We start from the raw sequence: 24,714 nt of genomic DNA, 5'->3' as shown, positions 1-24,714 counted from the left end.
CGTGAGGTGGCATACAATACTCCTTCTATGACCATGATAAAATAAATAAAATAATTAACAAAACTTATAATTTGGCGTTGAGCATGGCTCTCTTGATTTTGAGTCGGCGTGGCCTTTTAGATGTAGTCTTATAAGTTTATGGAAACCAGAATTTTTTTATCCAATGCCATGGAACCTGTGTGGTAATGAATATTAGGTACCTAACCTTGTACCTACATACGTTTTCGGTGACCTAACTACCAATGGACCTGTAGGAATCTTAGATTTGTGATTTGATTTGAGGTTTTATTTTGAGTAGGTACCTACTATGAAATGGAAGTAGAAAAAATGTAGGTATCCCATAGTGGGGAATTAGTTGGTAGGTAAGTTATAATGAGATAGGTACTTACGGTATAACGCATTTGTGTAGGTAGTCTGATTTAAAAGTGCGCTCTCGTCAACGACCTTTTATATTGATAACGAGCCAGTAAACATTGGTATTATAAACAAATTGTATAAATGTTATCAGTTCGATACATACACTTACAAGTATGTTGGGTTATTTGTGTTACTGCGATATAATTATATTAAACAAGCAGGTACCAGTTACTTACGTCAGAGCGTATCACATTTATTTTTACTTCCAAGTTTCTTTTTTAATGAAAAATGCTTGCACTTGACTAAAATTATACCTACGTCTGCTGAAAAGCAGTAAAGCTGTCTGAATTGGAGCGCGCCTGTCTGGAATATGCTTAAATTGCCGTGAAGGTGTTCAAAATGTAGGCAGGAAAGGAAACACAGACACCGGGAGCGCATTTCAACCTTTTACTGTCCGAATTAGAAACGTGCTTATCGTTTAGTAGGTACTGGTAGCCAGTGACGTGCATAACGTTTTTAACTCGGGTATGCACTATATGGGTACAAATTGTACAAAATGAAAAATTCCTCCCCCGATACAGGTACCTACGTAATGAATCTTAAGGGCATGCATTGCGTTTAAGGACTCATCCAGGCTACTCGCAATGCACGCCACTGCTAGTACGGAATAAGGAGTAAGGAGGGTAGATATTCATTTGGGTATATTAGAAAGATCGAAATAAAAAATACAAGTATCACAATAAAATATTTATATTGAACTGGCCTTAGTTAATAAATTAAAACTAAAAAAAATGACTTGACGAGACTTTGTACCGCCAAACTGAATACGTTATATGTATGTATTTGTTTACTACTAGAGTGTTCTTATCAAAACACAATGGTCGCTAGTAGGTGTCGCATAGCGGTTTGACCGTGCAACTTTAGTGCAAGTGTACTTAATAGTCGGTCTAAAAGCTGACGTAAAACGTCTCTAATATCTAATAGATAAACCGTTGATTCGACTAACTTCGTATCGTCCAAAATTGCCCAATACCGAAATTAGTAAAACTATTACCTAGGTAGTAATTTCTAATACGAACTACCTGGGAAGTCATTTCGTATCGGTATTTAAACTTTCAGCTTATTTTACTTTTCCATAATTTTCACTTGTAGTAAACTGGTAAAGCTGTTTGAATTTTAGGGAGCCTATTCGATATCAAGGTCTCTCATTGCTTGAATTTACCTATGGATAATTTTTTTATACAAATTATAAGTTGTTAATGTAATTTTTAGGATGAAAATTGCAGTGAAATATCTTTTAGGTCTATATTTTAATTTCCCCATAAAAAATTTTTGTACGGAACTTCAAAAACATTAAAATGTTTATACATCAGCCCTTAGTCGGACGAAGCCTATCTACAACGCAACAATATAATAAAAGCTTAAGTAAGATGGTCCACAAATTACTTATTCTTGCGTAGAGTGACTTTAGAGGCGGACTTTAGTGGTTCCTTTCTCTAAATATAACAAGAATTTAGAGGAACAACCCTTTTAAAACTCTTTTCAAGTCAAGTTTACACGAAAAATATTCCGAAGAATTTTGTAGGGTAGCTTTTACAATCCGTCTCAAAAAGACACTCCTTTACAAAACTACTTACTTATAGTTACAAAAATTACAGTAGGTAGGTATAGGTAAACAATCATAGCTGTACTCTTTGGTGTTCTAGCCGTTAGTCATTGTACGTGCACCTACTCGTACATAGTTATCCAACGTAACCCTTTTTTCTTTATTTCAGAACACGTGTTACCTAATTGTGATTGCATTGAGGCACTATACCTATACAATGTATCTATTTATAAGTAAAACATTTATTAGCGTCTCTATCAAATTCATCTAATAAACAATAAAGCACAATGACCTAGGATTTGCGAACAGTCTTTAAAAGAAAATATAATCAATTCACATAAATTAAATGCTTAAAACTTAATTCTAGAAATGCATGTTACTTATAAGTAAACAAAACTATAAAAGAAAAGGTTTAAATATAGGTAAATGTATCCTATCACATTTTTCGCTTCATTAAAAATATGTTAGTTTTGTTATTTTAGAACACAGTAAATATTTTACTGTGGATAGAACATGGTAACAGACCAAATGCATGAAAAGTTGGTAACAGTTGGTAGCTTTTCCGTTAACTTTCATAAACGACAATCAATACATAACACATCAAGTACCTATACAATTTATTATATTATGCAATGCCAAAGTTTTGTATAAAATAAAAATAAATAATAATTGGTAGTCCTTAGATTACTTGTTACATAATAATATAATAAGTAGGTATTATCAGTTAGGTATTTATACTACAATTACATAATTCATAACTCATAATTCTACATAAATATATAGTGTTTTATGGCTTAAAACACTTCACTTTGGTTTGTATTAGACTCACTCTATACACATAATATTCAAAATATTTTACAGTAGTAGGTATAGACTATAAATATAAGTTTTTACAGGTAACATCTTATGTAATATAACTTAATACGTTTCGTTTGTCTAGTTAATACAGAAAAACGCAAAGTAAAAAATTAAAGGTATATACTTAGATATAGGACCGTAGGTATTATTTTTGATATAACAGCACAATATAATGCCTCATTTGACCTTTTTTTGAAATATTATTTCATAAGCAATTATTTTAGTAACTAAATGTCCAATCCAAAAGCTTAGATAATGTCTCTAATCGATATGAATAAGATTTAATTGTTTCACAAGCTATAGAAATCCCACTCCTGTATATATACTTTACTTAAGAGAGATTATTTAAATTACAGTTACACCATAATTAAATTTTGTTATTCAATGCTTTTAACGACAGGCGTCCACAGATTTGCATTGAATCTCATCGGATTCATCGCATGAAACGGATTTTAATATTCTTTGTATAGAATGTCCACTACAAAGTACGTCCACTGATACGCATCGAACGGATTTTATCTGCTGTAAAATTAAAAATCCGTTTGATGCGATACGACTGATATGTACAATGCGGATCAGTGGACGCCTACCATTATCCGATAGGCAACTATGCTGTTTGGTTCAGGATGGCTTTGGAAGAAAAGAGATTTGAAAGATTCTTGATTGTCCAAGTATGAAGCGTAATTTTATTTTTCTTCGTGATAAAGGTCTTCTTTGTGTTGTTAGGGCGAGACTCTATCATAGAGCATAACTTTAACCAGTGACAAGCTTAGGGTTTAAGTAAATATTAGGTACCTACATGGATGGAAAAATATTTTACTACATAGTTAGTTACTTAGTAGTTATTAAACACTAGGTATTCATCTGGTATTTTAATTAATTTAACCATATTAATTGTGGTAAAATTATTGAATGGACGTCGTATTATTTGAATTATATATAATAAAAACTTAATATACCTACATAGGTAAACTATGTACCTATATCAAAAGTTTAATAAGGACGGATGATAGATCACATTATTATTGGATAAGTATTTTCGTGCTTATTTGTATTTCAGCGTACCTATAGGTAATATTTTAAAGGTAACATACTTATATCATGTATATATTACAAAAAGTATTAACTCCTCGATTTCCTCGTCTTTTCATAGCGTGACTCGACTTAAAAGTAATTGCTCAAAATCTTTGGCTACATTAACTGAATAGTGAACAACGTAAGAATCATGGCCGTCTCGATATTACTTATACACGCATCGCCAAGGTAATAACTTCCCCATACAACAATTATATTAAGAACAACTTAAAAAATGCAAGATGATACATAAAATTACTTTTGAAAAATTAATACATAATTGGTACGAATAGCTTGAAACACTTAACGTACCTAGATGCTGATTTTGTTCTATAAACTTGCTGTGTTTGACGTTAGAAGATACCTTAGACCAATTACCTTCTATAGGCTCTGCCACGCTAGAGGTTACCCCTTTGTCTAAACTATATGATCATGATCAAACGTCTTCATACAAACTGTCTATAGAATCGATGTTTCATTGTGTTAAAATTACACGTGTGTGTATAACAATTTAGTAGTGTAAAGAAGGGCACCGGATATATTAATTGGTGTTAAATACTTTCGATGTGTGTACCTCCTCCCTACCTCCCCCTCAAAAAACGACAGACAATTTCGTTGGTGAATTTGAGTGCGCTATAAGTCTATTAGAAGGTAATTGGCCTGAGGATACATTATGCCTAGTTGTATTTTCATCATTTTGATTATACCTATGTATATTGTATATATTTTAAATATTTCAGGAAAAAAAATTGTGAAAGTGATAAATGGTTTATGAAACTTCCACAGCGACAGATATTTTCACAGAAACCATAGAATTTAGGATAATAAATGTTCAGTAAAAGTGTGGCCCTTACCATCAAGTTTTTTATGTCGATGTATGATTTTCACAGGCTTGAAATAGTTAAGTGATTGTTTGTATGTCAGATTCAGTTAGAGATAAGTGGAGTTAACGGAGCTTGTTCCTCGCCGTAGTATGTATAGCGGTGACGTGGTAGGACGGGGCAGGCCGGAGAGTCCACCTCCGCATGCTGGGACTCCCTGTGACGTCGGAGATCAACTTTACGTTGGAATGCCTTTTCGCATAGCCCGCATGAAAAAGGCTTGTAACCGGTGTGCTTCCGCATATGCGTGATCAGATTCGAACTTTGGCTGAAGGCTTTAGAGCATACGACGCATTTATGCGGCTTTTCACCTGTAACAAATTACATTCACATAGAAAATTGGTTGTATTGCATGAGGTATGTAAATACTAACACGCGAAAACATAAGAATTGTTGGAGGAAATGTTTATTTGTTTTATGTAACCACTTAACACTAAAACTACTAAACAGAGTTCGAATAAACTTTACAGTAGGTACCTATAGTAGGTCGATGTGTTACGAGGTGGTATACCCGAATAAAACTTCAATACTTCAAGCCTCAATAGCACCAACAAGAGGTTGGACTTTACACATGACCATGTGTTCGATTCCCGACCGCTGGTACATTGTCGTACTCTCACTCTTAACACAGTTTTTCCGTCAGAGTTAGGAATGAAGACGGCTTTTGGTGGGAACGGGAATAATAACCAAAATTAAATAAATGATAAGGCATATAATCCTTTAAAAAACAATACTTCATGAAAAATATATTTTTGGGTGTTCCTTTTCTTTATTGTAATTTTTAATTAACTAACTAACACCTTTTCCGTGGTAAAAATAAAATATCAAGAGTAAATATAGATGTGTACCTATCCAACGACATTTTATAATCATTGTGTGTACTTAGGTAGGTACATGTTGCCTAATTAATTTTAATTTTTAAAAACTTGTTTCTCAGAGATAAGAGATATTATTTCACAGCAAGTTACATGTAAAATAGGCGGCAGCTAAAAGCTGAAAGGCGTTTACGTAAATTGCAACTTGCATTGCGGGGATCTAACCTCAGCCTTAAAGTTTATTTGGTAGAAAGTGCCTAATCTAAAGGTGTCGTTTATCGAACGGAAAGTGGTAATTAAAGCTTGTATAAGCGGCACTACTTATCAATCGTTATATTATTTAGTCCACTTTCCACAGCAATTAAATAACTTTACATTTATAATTTCGATGATTTTGTTTTTAATGGTTCTTATAATAAAAGTATTTTATTTTAAAAGAAAAATGAACACCTATGGATTAGATAAACTGTGTAATAATATTAATATGCATGCTTTTGAATGTGCTTATCGTTAGAGGTATGTTATTATACATATAGACGAACTTGTTCAACAGCTGTTCTTAAACTTATTATGCTTGTAGGTAAATTAACTTGTAATCATAACCTTTAGGCCCGGCGCTTCTGATTTTCAGCTGAAATAAGCATGTTGTATTGTTACCTAATACCTAAAGAAAACGACTATTAGGTACCTACAAGTGTTTAGAAATCAAATCATATAAAAATTCAATTGTCTAAACTTTAAAAGAATTTTTGCGGTTGCGAAATGATCATATAATACATATTTATATAAAAAAATTGATATATTGTTCAACAATTGCTACTGTTTTATGAAAATAAACATTGGCTTCTATTTTTCCAGATCGGCAGCCATCGCAATTTGTTCCAGCAACCTACATAGTGAGAAATGCTTGAAGCGATAAAACGAAACAAAATAATTTATAGACGAAACAGGATTTACTACTACTTTTTTGTTTTCGCTGTGACGCGACTCTGGTCTTGAAGGCTGTACGGCTAATTGCAGGGCGAACTGCATTTTGGAATATTGATGATGGGGCTTTTATCGGGAGGACGAATGCCTTTTAAGGTTACTGTAAATCATTCGGCACTGACCAGACGTGACGAGATGTCTCGACGGAGACAAATATGTAGGTGCGTTGTAGTTTTTAGACGCGCAATTCTTTCATCGATTTCTTGTAGTGGAAGATAAAAACTTGTCTTATTTGGTGCATTGTTTATTTGCTTCATTGAAATAAAGATTTTACTTTTAACGTTGAGGAATGCTGATCGGTTTTATTTATAGGTAGCTTTATTCAGTGGAAAAGTTTGTATTATTGTCTTATACCAACAAGATTCAATGTGCCAGTGCGTCTTTATTGTTAGTAATATATTTAAAAACTTTAATGTTTAAATTTATCGTGGTCAGATCTAAATGATTGTATTTTTTGAAGCCGATTTTCTTATTTACTTGAAGAAAAAAATGGTTTTCATTTGTTATTTTTGATCTCAGTCTTGCTTGTAATGAACTATGTACCCACATATAGGCAGGCATAACTTCCCTTCCATCACTAGAGGAGTCTCGTAGAATCATATTTATGAGTCGATTTTAAACGTGAGACTTTTCTGCCAATCATTAAAATATTGTAATAAAAATTTCTGATTTTTATTTCAATATTTTAATGATTGTCGTACATATCATCAAAAGTGTGACAGCTGCGTACTTAATACCTATTCAAGTAAGTAAATGTTACCTAACATATTACCTGGAAGCCCTCATTCGCACGAGAGTTTTTTCAACGGATGTTAAAAAAGCGTTCAAGTATAGTATGAAGTTAAATGAAGGTCTATTTCCAACGCCCAAAATTAAAAATGTAACACTACTCGAAAAAAAGCGTCGTGTTTTAAAAACGCTGTCGTGTTTTAAAAACGCTACCGTGTGAACATATCTTTGGGAATGCATTTGTTGTATTTGAACGCTTTTTTAAAGTCCGTTAAAAAACTCTCTTCCGAACTTACCGCCTATCACTCGCTTAACGAATCTGTAGTTAGACTTATAACAACACAAAGTGTGAAACTTGAATAATAGGGGCTAACTTATGTAATTTCAGTAGGGTGGACTGTTATTTTCGTGACAAAACTTTGGTAGCAATTACAGGAGTGAAATTTACATTAATTCAGAGTATAATCGTACCTTTTAAATAAAGTTTCTGTAACTGTTATGAATTGATAATTACCAATGATCATTATTGGCATAAATAATGTATGTACTTTGTCATTAATAGATCTATAATTTTTTACTGTAAGAAAGTTTAAACGACCCACTTCTGGGCCAGGCTTCCTTCCTCATAAATTACAGGACATGGATGATATGGGGATATGGAGCTTAGACCTACCACGCTGCTTCAATGCAGGTTGGCGGGCTTAGGGTGATAATGTTTGATGTTAATGATAGTGACCAGCAAGTATGGAGTAACGTGCTCTCAGTGTACAATCACCAACTTTTTTACTGAAAATTTCTTAGAAGAAAGAAAATACCTCATGGTCCGAAACCGGAGTTAAATGTTGCTAATTGTATAGTGAAGGAAATTTTCGTGAGGAAACCTGCATACCAGAGAATTTTCTTAATTCTCTGCGTGTGTAAAGTCTGGCAATCTGCCTTGGGCCAGCGTGGTGGACTATTGACCTAACCCCTTTCATTCTGAGAGTACGTCGAATATGGGTTGTAGCGACGAATTGTATATTTAAAAATTACAAAAGAATTTTTCATTACCAATTTGTATTCTTAGCACTTATTTGTGACTAAGGATATATTGAAAATCTGAAAATAAAAATAAAACATAGACGATATACGAGTCAATATATCTAATGACAAGAATAGTGAATATCTTACCTGTGTGTATGTAGGTGTGCTTCTTCATATCGGACTTCTGGTGGAATCGTTTCCCGCAGTACTGGCACGGGTAGGGCCTGGTGTCGGAGTGGATAAGCAGATGCGTGGACAGCGTGCTGGAGCGCTTGAAGCATTTGCCGCATTGCTTGCACTGTACGAAATATTATTTTTTATGACTTGCGCTTGACTAGTAAACCAGGGGCTATGAGGTATTCATCATTATCAATATCATTATCAGCCGATGGACGTCCACTGCTGAATATAGGCCTCTAGCATGGTGTCGGTTGGCGGGGTCGCCATTCCAGCACCTTGGGACCCCAACTTCCATCGGCTCTTCGAACTATGTAGCCTGCCCATTGCCACTTCAGCTTCGCGACTCGCTGAGCTATGTCAGTGACTTTGATTCGTCTGCAGATCTCATCATTTCTGATTCGATCATATAGAGAAACTCCAAGCATAGCACGATCCGTCGTCCGGTGAGTGACTTTGAGAATAAGACCCATAAGGCCATATTAGAAGACATAGGTAAGTGTAGATTAAATAAAGATTTACATTTGGTGATTTTCCAATGGCAATTATAGTATCAATTGTCTTTTAAGGGTTAGCTGATAGTATAGCTATCAAGTCCTTCCGAAGCCATAGTCGTATAAAATCAATAGAGTTGTAATTAAAATTCAACTTTTTCACTACATGATATATAATTATGGACAATGGAATTGACAGTGGCCGTCCAGTTCGCTGACAACCGGCAATAAACTAATAACAGAGTATTTTTTTACCCCTTTTCTACAGGGTTCTTTGATTTCTTCGCGCTATTACTTAATAAACAGGTAGGGGCTTAAAGGAAAACCTTGATATTAATTTAATTTAGGTAAATTAGTTAGCAATAAATCCGATGACTTAAGAATACTATATGTGTAACACAAAGCATGTTGCTAGATAATCCAATTCGGAAATAATTCGTATATATTATTTAATGTAATATTATTTATTTATTTATTTATTTAATCGTTTTAATCTGTTTTACACCCAAAGTTATTATCCTAGCTTTTCTTCTATTTACGCAAACGTTGTGGGCGGATCGGATTGAGTAGCAACTAAATATTTAAAATTGGGAGTTTCTGATACAGGTCCAGAATTATTGATAAGAAGAATATAATTAATTAAATCAAGCTAATTAAATAAGCAAAATTCGCATACCACCAAATACGCCTTAAAATTGTTGTTTATACGCGACGTGACTTTTTTAAGGAACTTTTATTCAAGTCATTAGGTAAAGACCATTTCAAAAGATTGAAATATCTAGTATGCAAACAAATTCTTGTGTCATATTCCACTTACAAATGTTAGACAAAGGAATCCTCAGTTAGATTTATTTGATCAGTTGTTTTAACTGTATCTATTCATCGTCTACTTGCCTACCGTGTCGTATTTTACGCATAAATTATAAGATTGCTGCAGAGAATTTTCAATAACATGATGACGTCGCGTATCCAGATATATGTTTTAACACACTAACATTGTTTCTATGCCTATTCGTATATACCTAGGTACCTATCGTCTTAGAAATATCTATATGTATCAGATGTTCAATAATAATAAGAAATACAACGGTAGTCTGTTTCAGCCATGGATCGATTCATACTGTGGACTTGGGTTTAAGTAACTTAACAGAAACTATAACTTACTATATAGTATATTTTAACTAGTTACCTAACTATTTAATCTTAATTTGTACTTAACTCTATCTATCTATTTCATCCTGTTAGGTAGAGACAAATAGAAAAATTGAGGTTCGAGTTATAAAACATCGTTACCTAAGTTGGGTAGTTGGGTAAATCAAGAACTGTAGTATTGCACAGTTCTTGATTTACCCAAATCTTGTTCAAACAAAAAATGTACATTTAGCTAATTATCTTTACGTAGTTTCCCTATTTGTGTTAATTATTGCAATGTGATTTATGAAGGTATGCCCACGGCTATTAATCGGAAGATGCTGCGAATGACAATTCAACGAAAATCCGCGTCGAAGCCTGTGACAGTTGGCAGGGCAGCTGCCTCCCTGCCTCGCGCCTATAAAAAAGGCCCACTTTTTTCATACTCTTTTTTATGGTGATGCACTTTCTTATAAACAACACAGGTGCTAGTATGACCATCCACATATGGTTATCGGTTTGTAACTGGTACGGAGGATATTTTTTACGACAATCAGAAATTTAAAGGTTCGAGTTTTTCTTTTTGTTTATTTAATATTACGGTAGATAGTAAAGCTTAGTAGGTATAATCTGCAGCGTAGGGTTAGGTCGCAGGAGTGGAATTTATAGAATTATAGAAATAAAAAGGTTAACACCAGAAACGCGGAATATAATACCTCCTCCTCTATAATACACCACTAGAAGCGCGGCGGAGTCAATTTTGGCCATTTTATACGATATACCTACATACGAAGGATAGAAAGATACATTATCTTTACATTATAATTATAATTTCATATTTTTATTATGTATTTTATATACATTATATTTATTATAATTATAATTTCATATTTTTATTATGTATTTTATTTAATTGTTTGATAAAACAATAACTAACTACCTAAAAAATAAACAAAGTTGAGTAAACGAAATTTATTTTCTTTATTTATTATTTATATTGTTTGGTTACTTTTGTTAATTTCAGAATGCCTTGGAGTGTGTTAAAAAGCATATTAGTATTTAAAAATACAACGACTTTGTTTTGAATAGTTAGGTATGACAGCCTGAATTGTGATAAAACCATGTTTTAAAATAAAATGTTTATTATGCATTCTTATCTCTCAATAAATTAAGGAACAATTAATTCTTATATTGTAATAATTTAAATCATTAATTTAACTTTACGGTTTTGGATTTTTCTTATTTTTCTGATGGTAAGTGATAATGCAGTCTAAGATGGAAGCGGGCTAACTTGTTAGGAGGAGGATGAAAATCCATACCCCTTTCGGTTTCTACACGGCATCGTACCGGAACGCTAAATCGCTTGGCGATACGTCTCTGCCGGTAGGGTGGTAACTAGCAACGGCCGAAGCCTCCCACCAGCCAGACCTGGACAAATTAAGAAAATCTCAATCTGCCCAGCCGGGGATCGAACCCAGGACCTCCGTCTTGTAAATCCACCGCGCATTCCACTGCGCCACGGAGGCCGTCAAAATCTTATTCGTCTTATTTAGTCGTCTTATTTATAGTCATATATAGTTAAGGAATTAAGCAGTGGATGGCTGATATAATAATAAAATCGTTCTCTAAGAGCCGGCCAGTTGGTTGTCAAATTTTTCAATAGGGACCGAACTTTAAAATTCGATACCCTAGTTCGCAATCGATACACGATATTTAGTTACATTTTTCTGAGAATAAAATAGAAACTTTCGATATTTTAGCACCTGCCTACTGCCTAACCCTACCTACGTACAGTAATTATAGAAAATTAAAATTTTGGAATGGAACTTATTGGGCCAAATTTGCTGCCACCTAAAATCTGCCTTCCTAGTCTCCAGCCAACTTAGCCTGCTGGTAAATTCGCTGGGGCCGGCAGATTCGACATAGCGTAGACTCAAGTTTACGACAAACCTCAGGTTTGGAACAAAGTTAAAATATTAAAATTAAAGTACTCACCACTGTACCGCTCAGAAATGACGGCATAGTGCTTAGAGTTATTTTCTGATATTGTAACAGCCTTCTAAGCGTTATTCACGTTGGGTCATTTCACAAGTAATTTTTGTTCAAGGGCTTGTAGTCTATAATCAATAACTATTCCCCGAGAGGTGATAACTGACAAGAGCATACGTGAGTTAGAAAAATGTCTCCAAAATGCATTAAATTTAAGTTTAATAATTAATGAGATGTCACTTCATCAATTTGTTATTAAATAAATTAACCGGTGGCTATACGCTTCGATCAAAACATAATTGCATGCATGAAATACGAGTAGGTACTCGTAGAGGCACAGTATACATATACAGAGCGGTCGGCGGTAATTAGGCGGATACCGAAGGCTCGTGCCGGCCACGCGCCGTTTTCCGCTTCGCACTTCCCCTTCACTAACTTCATAATTGTCCTTATAAACAAAGATTTAAAAAAGTAACTTCATTATTTTATAAGCTCGTGAACAAAAATTAATGTTGTGAAAAATGTTATATTTATCTTATTTACATATTAAAGGTTTAGTTTACTTTTAATCTTTTTGATAACTAAAGGGTTTCATTTAAATTTCTCGGGCACATTTTTGTGTTAAATAATGTTTAAGACTTAAGATTCTTAAGTCGAGAATAATTAGAAATTAATCAAAGTTTTATTAATACAGGGGCCAATAGGATAAATAATTAAGCAAATGAATATTTGGACAATGCACATTACACAATTGAGGTTAAATAGTGATGTGTGTACATCAAATTCATCAAATTAAATTAAGCGAAGCCTGTTGTATGAATTTTATCATATACAATTACATAGTAGATATTATGTTAATACTTATATAATAAACACACCCAAACACTGGAAAACACCCATGATAAACAATCAAATATTTTCCTACTGCGCGAGAATCGAACTCACGACCGTGGATGCTGAAAGCAGCACTACCCAATGCGCAGTGCGAGTGCGATCGTCTTAATAAGATAAGATTATGTTAAGAAAAATGGTATTTTGATTAAAGCCGTATAGGATTTTTGTAATGACGCCAAAAAGAAGAGCGCAAATTAAAAAAAAACTGGTGACAAGACCGGCCTGCGCGCCGGAGCCGTAAACTGCGTGCGAAAGACGCGCGACTAGTTTCAATTCAAGAGTACTTATTAAGACAAGGGCAGTTTTTGTTTTTGATTTGTAAAAAAAAACGATAAACAGATAGGTACAGGTTTGCTATTTAAAGCTAGTCTGAACGGAAATTGTACAGTTATCCTGATCTTGGTAAAGGATGTCGCATGTTTATACCATGTAAGCAGGTATTAAGTACCAGCTTGCTTCGATTTCGCACAGTAAATGGTACAGTTATTATTCCTTTGACATTGAATGCCACATTTTTTCTTAGTAGCTAGTGTTTTATTGTTAGTATTAACTGGAGCCGCTACCATTATACAGTCCATTCAGACTTGACAAAAAAGTTAAACCTATATGATGAGACTTTACCTACTGACACATTACACTGCCAGAGGTAAATAGGTATGTAGGTTATAAGTATCTACGGCAAAAAGCAGATTTTCTCGGAGACTCATTGAGGTATTTATCGCAAATTATGTGAAAGACCTACATATTTATTCAGTTTTGAATCCGAATTTAAAATTGCTGCATTTTTGTTGCTAAGTATTTTTGGGGCCTGTGTATCTATTTGACTGAAATTATAATTTGAAATTTAGTTTTTAGACAGTTTATAGATATTTTTTTTTCATATGTAAGTACCATAGGTTACTTAATGGGACCATGCGTTTGGGCGAGCGCAGAAGCATCGCCTGATGGAGGCCGAAAGTATTAGCAGAATAAATGGGCGCAACGACTCCATAAGGGCGTCTCCTCTGAGAGTCGGATTTTAGATAGTGTTAATACCTAACAGTAAAAGGAACAAGTTTCTCTACCTACATAATACTTATATTATTAAGTAGGTAGGCATAGGTATAGGAAAACTTTTGATACCTAATTACCTATACACTACATACATACACTACATACAGTCACACACAGTACATACCTGAAAGGATTTTTCATTTTTGTTTTCATTCTTGAGAAGGAGTGAAAAGTTCATGTCTGGCTGAGGCGGCGGTGGTAGGTAGGTGTTGAAGGACGGCTCTGATGGACAGCGTCGGGACTCGGAGCCGGAGAGCCTGTCATCATCAGAGCTGCTGCGGCATCTCTTCACGAGCTCGAGGGGTTCTAGATCTTCGCGCTCGTCCCAACGCGACGCTGGCGATTCTCTCTCAGTTTCTATTTGCTCACGTTCACACGCACTGCCCGGCGACCAAATCTGTCTATTTTTCGTCGATAAGTTTAATGGTAACTCTTCTTCATCATCTGTGAACAACCACGTGCTTATAGGATTTTATTTTGGCTAAATCGGTGAAGGGAAGTAACCAAACATCAGTGGAGCGACCAAACATAAGCGAGTGAGCCCCACATTACTACAAAAGAAGAAGCATATTTTTGTGTTAGATTTTGTGTAATGAGCACAAGCAACCAAGGACAGAATAAGACGTGCACAAATAATTATATTTTCAATTGACCAAAATCGTGGTGCTTGCCGCCGCCCTTTTTCTTATCCCGCCCAGCACGGCTATTCTCTAACAATGTTTTGTAGAACTCGCATGTGCGAGTTTCGAATTCACCGCTATCTTTCTCATTCTATAGTATCGTTTTAAACAGAGAGAGATAGAGCTGAATTCGAAACTCGCACTTGCGAGTTATAAAAATATCGTTACAGACTAGCCTAGCAGGACAGTGGCCCTCCATGGTCTCTACGTCGCTACGCCGCTGCCTAATGTTAAGATATTGCTTGACTTTAGTTATCTAGACATAAACAAAATAACCTTCAATTTAAATCAGTTCTTTTTTTTATAAAGTCTTACTATGTATGCATGACAGTTTGCAAAATCAAGTCTATTATAGTAACTCTACGTCTGATTCTAACAATTTAAAAGGCTGCGATATAAGCTTTCCCATCTGCATTGGGCCAGCGTGGTGGACTATTGGCCTAGCCTCTCTCATTCTGAGAGGAGACTGGAGCTCAGCATTTAGCCGAATATGGGTTGATAACGATATAAGCTTTGTTATATAAAAAAAATATGTCCGAAGAAAAAAAAAACATTTTTATTTTCTTCTATCTTTTGCTTCGCAATCTTGAATCTTGGTGAGCACGTTTGCTGAGCACGTTTTCTCTTTACATGACAGACTAAATAAATGCATCCTTTTGTTTGGTTTTATTGATATGACACATATTGGGTAGGTGGCATAATAATTGAATAAAATATTATCAGTATTATACTATTGTTCCACTTGTAGGTATTTTTTAATTCAACAAGTTTTTCAGAGAGGTTAAATAAGCCAAGTTGGGTTGTTCAGAGGTTAAATAGGGCGGGTTGTAGGTCGAAGCGGACGTTTTGCATTTGTTGAGAGAGCACAGCTGCATACGATGTATTCGTGGGTCTTGCGTCACTGTCTGCAGCGACAATAAACACCATGTTTAACTTGAGTAAATCTGAATGTTAAACGCTGAAAATCACCTGTGTCAATATTGCAACTCAACATAGTTCGAGATCAAATTTAAATTTAAAGATTTACAAAACTCAAGGTACATCATTAACGGCCTTTATTACGACAGGGCCTGCTGGCCTATTTACTAATTTGGTCTTTATTAACAATCTATTAAAATAAGCATCAAATCAACTGAGAAATGTCATCTATTATATGGGTCAGTAGGTACCAGATGATATTTGTTACATAGAATCTTAATTTCGTATATGAAATACGCTTGCAGACCTCTCTGCTTGTAAGAGAGGGAAGATTGAGTTTAGAGCCAAGGGTTGTCGGACTTAGCTTAAGCCCCATCAATGGTTGCTTCTGTGCTCACCCAAACCCCCAATGACGCCGCTGAGTAGCCCACGCCACTTACACAATCAGGAGAAAATAGCTGAGACTGCTATATGTATGTATGTATGTAGCTGGACGTACTATATGGCTTATCGTTTTTTTTGTAATTTTTACAAGTTAGCCCTTGACTACAGTTGTACACCTGTTGGTAAGTGATGATACAATCTAAGATGCAAGCGGACTAACTTGTTAGGAGGAGGATGAAAATCCACACCCCTTTCGGTTTCTACACGACATCGCACCGAAACGCTAAATCGCTTGGTGGTACGTCTTTGTCGGTTGGGTGGTAACTACCCACAGCCGAAGCCTTCCACTAGCCAGACCTGGACCAATTAAGAAAACCTCAATCGGTCCAGCCGGTAATCGAACCCGAAACTTCCGTCTTGTAAATCCACCGCGCATACCACTGCGCCATGGAGATCGTCAAAACATGTTCTCAAAGGCACGGGGGTGTAACATCATCTACTTCTTACTTACTTACTCCCCAAGGCGGAGAATTTTTAATGAAAACTAATTATTTGTAGAAGAAAGAAAAACTCTTATTATATACCCCGACCTAGGATTCGAACCGAGGACCTCGTGATCCAAGAAACAGTTAATTTAAAAAATACTTATAATATTACATAAATTAATCAATTCTATAATGTAAACGCGTATCTACTTTTGTTAAATTATTTTAGGGACAGAGTTTCTTAATGTATAAAATAGGATGTGCAAGTGAAAGTTACACATCAATTTGACGTCTAATAAATGAACCGATTATTCAAATAGTGATCATAAAGGTTGAAATATAATTTGATAGAGAAATTAAGTCGGTAGGTATACAATTTAATTTAGGTCTTCAGTGTTTTATCTTTGATTCACGGCCGTAACTGGTATGAACGTGGATAAGCAGCAATTAGAATACTAAAAGAATTTTAACACGCCGATGAAGTGTACACGCTTTTCCTTGGCAAGTTTAAAACCTTAAAAAAACGGTCAAGTGTGTGTCGGGCCACTCACAGGGTAGGGTTCGGTAGTTGTACGTTACCAATGTTAATTTAGAATAGTGGTTTTGTTTGATCGGCTACAGCCTACAACTCTTTCAATTTTAATCTCTACTTATCTGTAATAGCTTAATTTTAAATTTCGTTATAATTATATACCAACTAGTTCTGTGAAATTTTCCACGTGTTCAAAAACAGCCGTTTAGCTGGCATACGACGGAAGACACTTGAATTTAACAAGAAATAGCAACTTGAAATTTCACAAACGGAACCCTAAATGGAAAAATGGTGTTTACAATATTTTTAAAGACTTATTCAACGATACCCCACATTATAGGTATAAACGAGTAAAAAAGCTTTAAATATAGGGGAGGTACCCTAAAAATAATATTTATCGAGATTTTACTTTACAACTTTGTCGGCGTGCTAAATCAAAATTCAAAGCTTTCTTGTACTAATAGTACCTAAGCTAGACCGCGGACAGACGGACAGAGTGACAGACGGACATGGTGAATCTATATGGGTTCCACCATGTAGACCACGGAACCCTAAAAGACTCCGGTTGTGGAGGTAAACGACATGTAAACTGCGCCGTATCAGCGGTTAGCGGCATAAGCCACAACTTACGCTGATAGCTATTCTAATGAGGAATACACTCGAGAAGGCTTGTAAGGAGGCCGAGGCGAACACATGTTTTATCAAACGACCCAAAAATCATTAAAAGTATTTATAGAAATCTCTGGCACTTGTTGCCATTTTCGTTACAATAATAAACGTCAGGTAATTTGAATACTTTACACAGAAGCGTAACAACAGGTCCGTGTCAAATTCATTGGATGGGGCTCTAGAAAAATCATCACGTCGTCATCAACCCATATTCGGCTCACTGCTGAGCTCGAGTCTCCTCTCAGAATGAGAGGGTTTAGGCCAATAGTCCACCACGCTGGCCCAATGCGGATTGGCAGACTTCACACACGCAGAGAATTAAGATAATTCTCTGGTATGCAGGTTTCCTCACGATGTTTTCCTTCACCGATTGAGACACGTGATATTTCATTTCTTAAAATGCACACAACTGAACATTTGGAGGTGCATGCCCCGGACCGGATTCGAACCCACACCCTCCGGAATCGGAGGCAGAGGTCATATCCACTGGGCTATCACAGCTCATGTACCTAATGTGTTTTATAATGTTTATTTTTTTCCGAGCTACAAGATTCACGGAATGGGGGCCCGTTGCATTTTGCCAGACTCCACATCCTAGTTACGCTACTGTCCTAACAATGACAAATGACAAAAACGCGCATACCACTGCGCCACGGAGGCCGTCAGCCTCCGTGGCGCAGTGGTATGCGCGGTGGATTTACAAAACGGAGGTCCTGGGTTCGATCCCCGGCTGGGCAGATTGAAATTTTCTTAATTTGTCCAGGTCTGGCTGGTGGGAGGCTTCGGCCGTGGCCAGTTACCACCCCACCCGCAAAGACGTACCGCCAAGCGATTTAGCGTTTCGGTACGATGCTGTGTAGAAACCGAAAGGGGTGTGGATTTTCATTCTCCTCCTAACAAGTTAGCCCGCTTCCATCTTACACTGCACCATCACTTACCATCAGGTGAGATTGTAGTCAAGGGCTAACTTGTAAAGAATAATAAAAAAAAAACTAATAAATACTTAAAAGGCATAGAGATCGATCCCCGCACATACTCACCCGACACCTAAACAGTAATTTTTGAAATCTATTTCTTCTAATCAAAGAAATAATTGAGTTTCCAAGATAATGTATGAATAAAATTCTTTGATTTCTAATTCAAGTTTTCTTTAAGGTTAGGTTCAAAATCAAAGATATTTTGTTGTTATATATACCTATGCTTAGAGCCATGAAAATGCCTAACGAAACATTTGCTGCAAGTTCTTGCAATTGTGTATCGGTTATCTGCAATGGGCTCTTACCGTCTCGGGGCGGTGTATGTCTTGCGTGATCACTTGGCGCAAAGTGTGGCGCTTGCGGCAGCAGTAGCGGCCACACTCCGGCGCCGCCGTACAGTGCGCCCAGCCCGCTGCAGTACATCAAGGCTCCCAGCTCTACGAGAAGTTAACAATATTTATTATTGCTTTCGTGTCGTGTTGCCTGACCTACTGATCCGAAACTTTGTCGCTAACTATGGGCCTTATTTGAAGGCGATGGAGCGAGCTATGCTTGGAGTTTCTATGCGTGATCGAATCAGAAACGAGGAGATCCTCAGACGAACAAAAGTCACTGATATAGCTCAGCGAGTCGCGAAGCTGAAGTGAGAATGAGCAGGCCACATAGTTTGAAGAGCCGATGGACGTTGGGGTCCCAAGGTGCTGGAATGGCGACCCTACACCGGAAAGCGTAGTGTTAGTCGACCCTCCACTAACCGACCGAGGACATCAAGTGGATTGTGGCAGGAAACCGCTGCATGCTAGCGGCTCAAGACCATTATGCTTTGAGGTCCATGCAAGACCTATGTCCAGCAGTGGACGTCCATCGGCTGATAATGATGATGATGATGATTATTGCTTTCTACTTTATCAGAGCTTTAGTACTAATTCTGTATGAATATGCGTAGATTTCTATTTACTACGAGTTTAAGCTTTTCCTATTCTATTTATATGCACTTATCATTTCGAGAATCGAATAGATTAGTCTAATTTTAATTTGATATAAAGTGAATATTGAGCTTTCCATTTTTGTGTTAATTTCTCCTTAGCAGGCTGAATTCTGGTTGTGTTTCAGCATCACCGTGCCGCTACGCTAAGCCGTCGGTCAGCATCAACAAAACCCCCATTAGAGCAGACTAAACTCCAAATCCAAATGAAAGATATTCTATTGGGAAAAAAACTCAGGACAGCTCAGAGTCACACAGCGGGCGATGGGTCTCTTTGGCATATAGTTGGAAGAAGCGACTCCGTAGCGGAAACTGGTCGATCAACTAACTGAACCGATATCAACAAGCGGGATAAGAGGAGCTGCTGGATGCTTATGGCTCCAGACCCTGGTGTTAAAAGTCGTTGAAGGAGACCTATGTCCAGCAGCGGACGTCCATCGGTTGCTAATGAATATGGAGTGAGGTCGGGTGATGATGGTGATGACTTACCTGTAGCCCTGGCGTACTGTTTGAGAGCACGGCCTGCAATCTCAATGTCTCCCAGCTGCAGCAGGTCCAAGCGCTGCTGTGCGAGAGAGTCCGGCGACTGGGGGGGAGAGCGCGGCGACGTGGGCGTGTGGGGGGACACGCTCCTGTCCGGCGACGGGAACCGCTGGCCGGGGGGCGAAGCCGCCTGGAAGTGCTCCGCCAGGCGGGACAGAAGCACGTGGCGGGACATCCTGAAAATAAATCTATTTAACAACCGCTAACCCGCTATATTAACTTACACTTACTTAGGTATATAAAAAAGACTTGCCAATATTACCTAAGCATCTCTAAAAAGTAGGAGAAGGTCATCTACTTTTTTAAAAGCTTGTAGCTTTCGGAGATAAATTCTAATACAGATTGTTTGATTTAAGAAGTTTCAAGATAACTAAATACTTAGATACAGTGTTGATTTGTGATTATCTTATGTATTTCAGTATGTAGGTATATGCCAGGATAATACTATTTAACGGAATTGGAGATTTCATCTATAGTTTAATAATATCAATAAATAATCCAAATTGTATAATCCAAATTGTATGTAAAATACTGTATGTATTGAGTATAGGTAAAACTGAAGTGGTTATAGGTAATTGGTATTACCTTTATAGTTCCCGTCTCAATAATTACGATATGGCGATCAGTCTAAAAAAACAACGTCATCATAGCCGTTACGTGACCATCGCCATTAGCGACTATTTGTTGACAGCTCTTGCCCTGATTAATCCGACGTGTGTCGACGGCGAATCGTATTAAAAGCTCAATCAAGCAAATGAAGAATCAGAATAATGAAAGTGGACGTCGCCCGCTGCGTACGCGCATTAATAATTCACCGCGATATACATATCGGACTAAAACAATCTTCATTACACTAAAACACATTTGTTTTCATACAACGTATACGAATCCACAATAAACAAATAGCTCGCCCGTGAAAGCGTTCACTTTCCTTTCATTACTTAATTCGACCAAATCAAATATAGGTTGATTGCGATGTTTCAAATGAATTGCTCAATTTTGTAATCAAACGTATTAGGGGCAGGGGTGATAACGATCTCAGGGCACCTGTTACAAACGTTTGTCATAAAGATAATATCATAGTTCCCGATTTTTGCCTCTAACGTTTACCCACGATGTGCCAGGGCGATCTGTATCTTTGTAATTCTAACAGGTGAATGCAATTGATTCAAGCTATTACTTGTAATTGGCTCACTGGTCGTCTTGTAAGCGAGGGTTGTTGTGTCGCAATTTCTTATTTCAATAAAGTAAGACTTCATTAGCCCGCAAACGGCAATTACCGGCAAGCAATTGTGGTCGCTTATTCTTTCATTCGCATGCTTTGATAGTGGGAAACTGAGCAAGTGTTAACATTATAAAATCAATCAAAGTGCTTATTAGATATTTTATATAGACTGTACTTACTTAATTAATTTAATAGACATGCAGTTGAATTTATTATTCTAGAACGAGTTATCGATACACTAAATCACTAGGTTTATATACTGGTGATATCTAGCCTCATTTAAAGCCTCTCATAACACAGGATAATAGTGGACTTAATTTTAAAATAGGTACGTCTGGAGCTTCAAACTGTAGAGGATCTGAAGTGTAAGTGAAGGGTATCTGTCATAATTTAAAAATAATAAATTGTCTTGTTTTGGTTAATTAATTGTTTAGATAAGTATTATTTTCTGTCCAAGAATCTTACTAACCTTATATACTTTTTAGAGATTTTAATCAAGTGTCATGTTATTTGGTTTATTTTGGTCAGTCAATAAAATAGCGGTTATGTTCGAAAACACTGGCTTTCCGTCGCTTTTTGAGACAAGAAAACCTAGATGTCAAACCATTGAGGTTCATACGATGTACCTAATGAATAAACATACAGTAAATTTTTGAGACAGTATTTTGTCAAAGTAAACTTCACATCTTAATAGCCATCAAAATTAGGAATTCATTGAATGTTTTCCTGTACATTTTTCCGTAGGTTCGCCTGAAATCTCTTAACATAATGGTGTATATAACAGTCGATTAATGATACCAACAATAATTATACCAAATCAACGACAATAACATGGTTATTGAAAATGAAATTTAATATAAAAGTTTCCCTGTTAAGCTTTTAAAGTTGTAAAGTTGCATTTTGATTTGTGTAGCAGGCACGTTACTTAATTATTTCAAAATTAAAAGATATGCTCACATACTAATAGGTACTTTACCTATTTTTATTTTACCCGACTGCCAAGAAGGGTTCTGTTTTTTAATTACTATACTGTAGTATACACACCTTATTATTATCTCCTAGTTTTTTAAGAAAACTCTTAATGTTAGCTTTATTTAAAAAAAGCACTTTGATAAAAGTTGTCCCTAATACCTAAATGCAATCCCGATAAAATGCATGAAAGTACTAAAATACTTTTCATCTATTCACTGTATTCCTTGTTTTTCTTATGGTGTAAATAAATTATATTTTATTACAACATTTTTTTTTAATTTGAATATTTATAAACAATAAAAGAAATAAATTTTATTTAATATAGCCAGGCAAGTTAAACAGTAGCAAATCTGTTAATATAACAATTTTAACGCCAGCACTTCTTTAATGAAGTTTTTTTATGTAAATTTTTATTACAATTAATATAAAAAATAAAGTCAAAGATTCAGGTTACAAATCTCGACTGAAATAGCAATTCAGTGTCACAATTAGTATCTTTTGCCTTAGCTGAAGCCTTCATCCTACTTTTAACTATCTTGCAAATTGCTATAATTCCAACTTCGACAATAATGTACTACCTATTACGTACGTATTTAAATATTAACTTTCATTATTTATATTTCGGAAAACTTTATAGGTAGATTACCTTAGTATGTATGGTTGTAGTCAAAGTTAGTAACATAAAAATAAAACAAAGTTTGAATAATATTTTGTGGGCGGACTTACCTGGGCGCGAAAATCTAACACTTGGGCGTTTCACAAAACCACTGCTGAAATTCACAGAATCTGGGCTTTCTAAAATCTCTTCATTACAAATCTGTTCTAAAAAGATTTGTAAACATTTTCCTGAATCAATTTTTAATTATTTGACGAACTGTTAAATATAACGAAAAGGTATCGCGAAAGGTTCTGCGGGTCGGAGCGTCGCACGATGCTTCGTGTTCGGCGCCTGGCACCTGACTGAAATAAGGCTTGCGCGCCCCGACCTACCCGACTCATCCACAGTAACGTTTTTTTTTCAAAACTAACAAAAAAGAGCAGGTCGCGCGGAGGCTGCGCTATAAAGAAATGATTTGATGAAACACTCACATGACAGGTGGCTCGCGTCACATTCTTGAACACCGAATAATTAGCGGTTGCGCCTTCGCTTTGCGTATAGAAGCTGAAAAATGGCTTTAAGGGATTAATGTTTGCAAATAAGCGGTTCACTCTGGACGATAATGCTACCTCGTTTGGAATTGCAACTGTCGTACCTGATCATTTCAGATTTTCTGCTTCTAATGTTCAGACTGATATTACATATTCAGGCTTAACAATTAAGAAATAATTTGACAACCTCCGTGGCAGTGGTATGCGCGGTGGATTTACAAGACGGAGGTCCTGGGTTCGATCCCCGGCTGGGCTGATTGAGGTTTTCTTAATTTGTCCAGGTCTGGCTGGTGGCTTCCGCCGTGGCTAGTTACCACCCTACTGGCAAAGACGTACCGCAAAGCGATTTAACGTTCCGGTACGATGTCGTGTAGAAACCGAAAAAGGTGTGAATTTTCATGCTCCTCCTAATAAGCTAGGCCGATTTCATCATCACTTACCATCAGGTAAGATTGTAGTCAAAGGCTGACTTGTAAAGAATTAAAAAAAAATCAAAGTATCTACAAAACACTGATTCAGAGAAGAATTACTATAAAATATTTATATTTTACATAAGTAGTTTCAGAATCATTAGCAATTGATTTACTTAATCTACAGGAGACAAAACAACAATGCGGAACGATTAGTTAATTTAATTAAGTTTGTGGAAAACCTGAATTTTCCGCGAGTTTTACAGAGTGTAGACAAAATCAGAGCACGTGATGATGTTCAGATTTGCCGGCGAGCGGGCGCGCCCCGCCCACCTAGCGCATTGGTCGTGATGTACAGTTGGGCGGAGTTTGAATTAGATGCAGAGTTAGAAACACTCTCTAAAACCTTAATATTATAAAGACGGTAATTTTTAAACAGATTGTTTATTTGGTGTATACGTATATAACAGAAGTGATGTCTACTGAAAGCATTGTTCTACGTAAGAAACTTAAGACTCTTGAGCTAAGTAGATTATTACAAACGAAGTGCTACGAGCTGTATATAAAGGTATAACAATTTATGTCGTAGAATCAGTTCATATTTGGTATCAATACTAGATATATTTGTATAAAAAATTCAAGTTTCTGTCTGTGATTTTAAAATAACTGTAGGTATATTATCAAAACACAAACATTTTTTTTATGTCGGTCTGTCTT

General features: G+C 36.1%; 1 protein-coding gene across 1 annotated transcript; it reads right to left on the bottom strand.

Annotated features, from left to right (window-relative positions):
* Positions 1-1,091: 1,091 nt before the first annotated feature.
* On the bottom strand, positions 1,092-23,409 carry LOC112050060 (fez family zinc finger protein erm). Its single transcript, XM_024088191.2, has 6 exons — positions 23,165-23,409; positions 20,188-20,417; positions 19,019-19,150; positions 14,193-14,512; positions 8,478-8,628; positions 1,092-5,087 (listed from the first exon to the last, which is right to left on the bottom strand). The coding sequence occupies exons 2-6, from the start codon at positions 20,414-20,416 to the stop codon at positions 4,822-4,824; spliced, it is 1,098 nt and encodes a 365-aa protein (XP_023943959.2). The 5' UTR covers position 20,417; positions 23,165-23,409; the 3' UTR covers positions 1,092-4,821.
* Positions 23,410-24,714: the final 1,305 nt, after the last annotated feature.

The sequence above is a fragment of the Bicyclus anynana genome, chromosome 3 (assembly GCF_947172395.1).
Source record: "Bicyclus anynana chromosome 3, ilBicAnyn1.1, whole genome shotgun sequence".
Classification (NCBI taxonomy): domain Eukaryota; kingdom Metazoa; phylum Arthropoda; class Insecta; order Lepidoptera; family Nymphalidae; genus Bicyclus; species Bicyclus anynana.
Note: the sequence above shows the minus strand (reverse complement) of the source record. Positions and strands in the feature narration are given on the sequence as shown.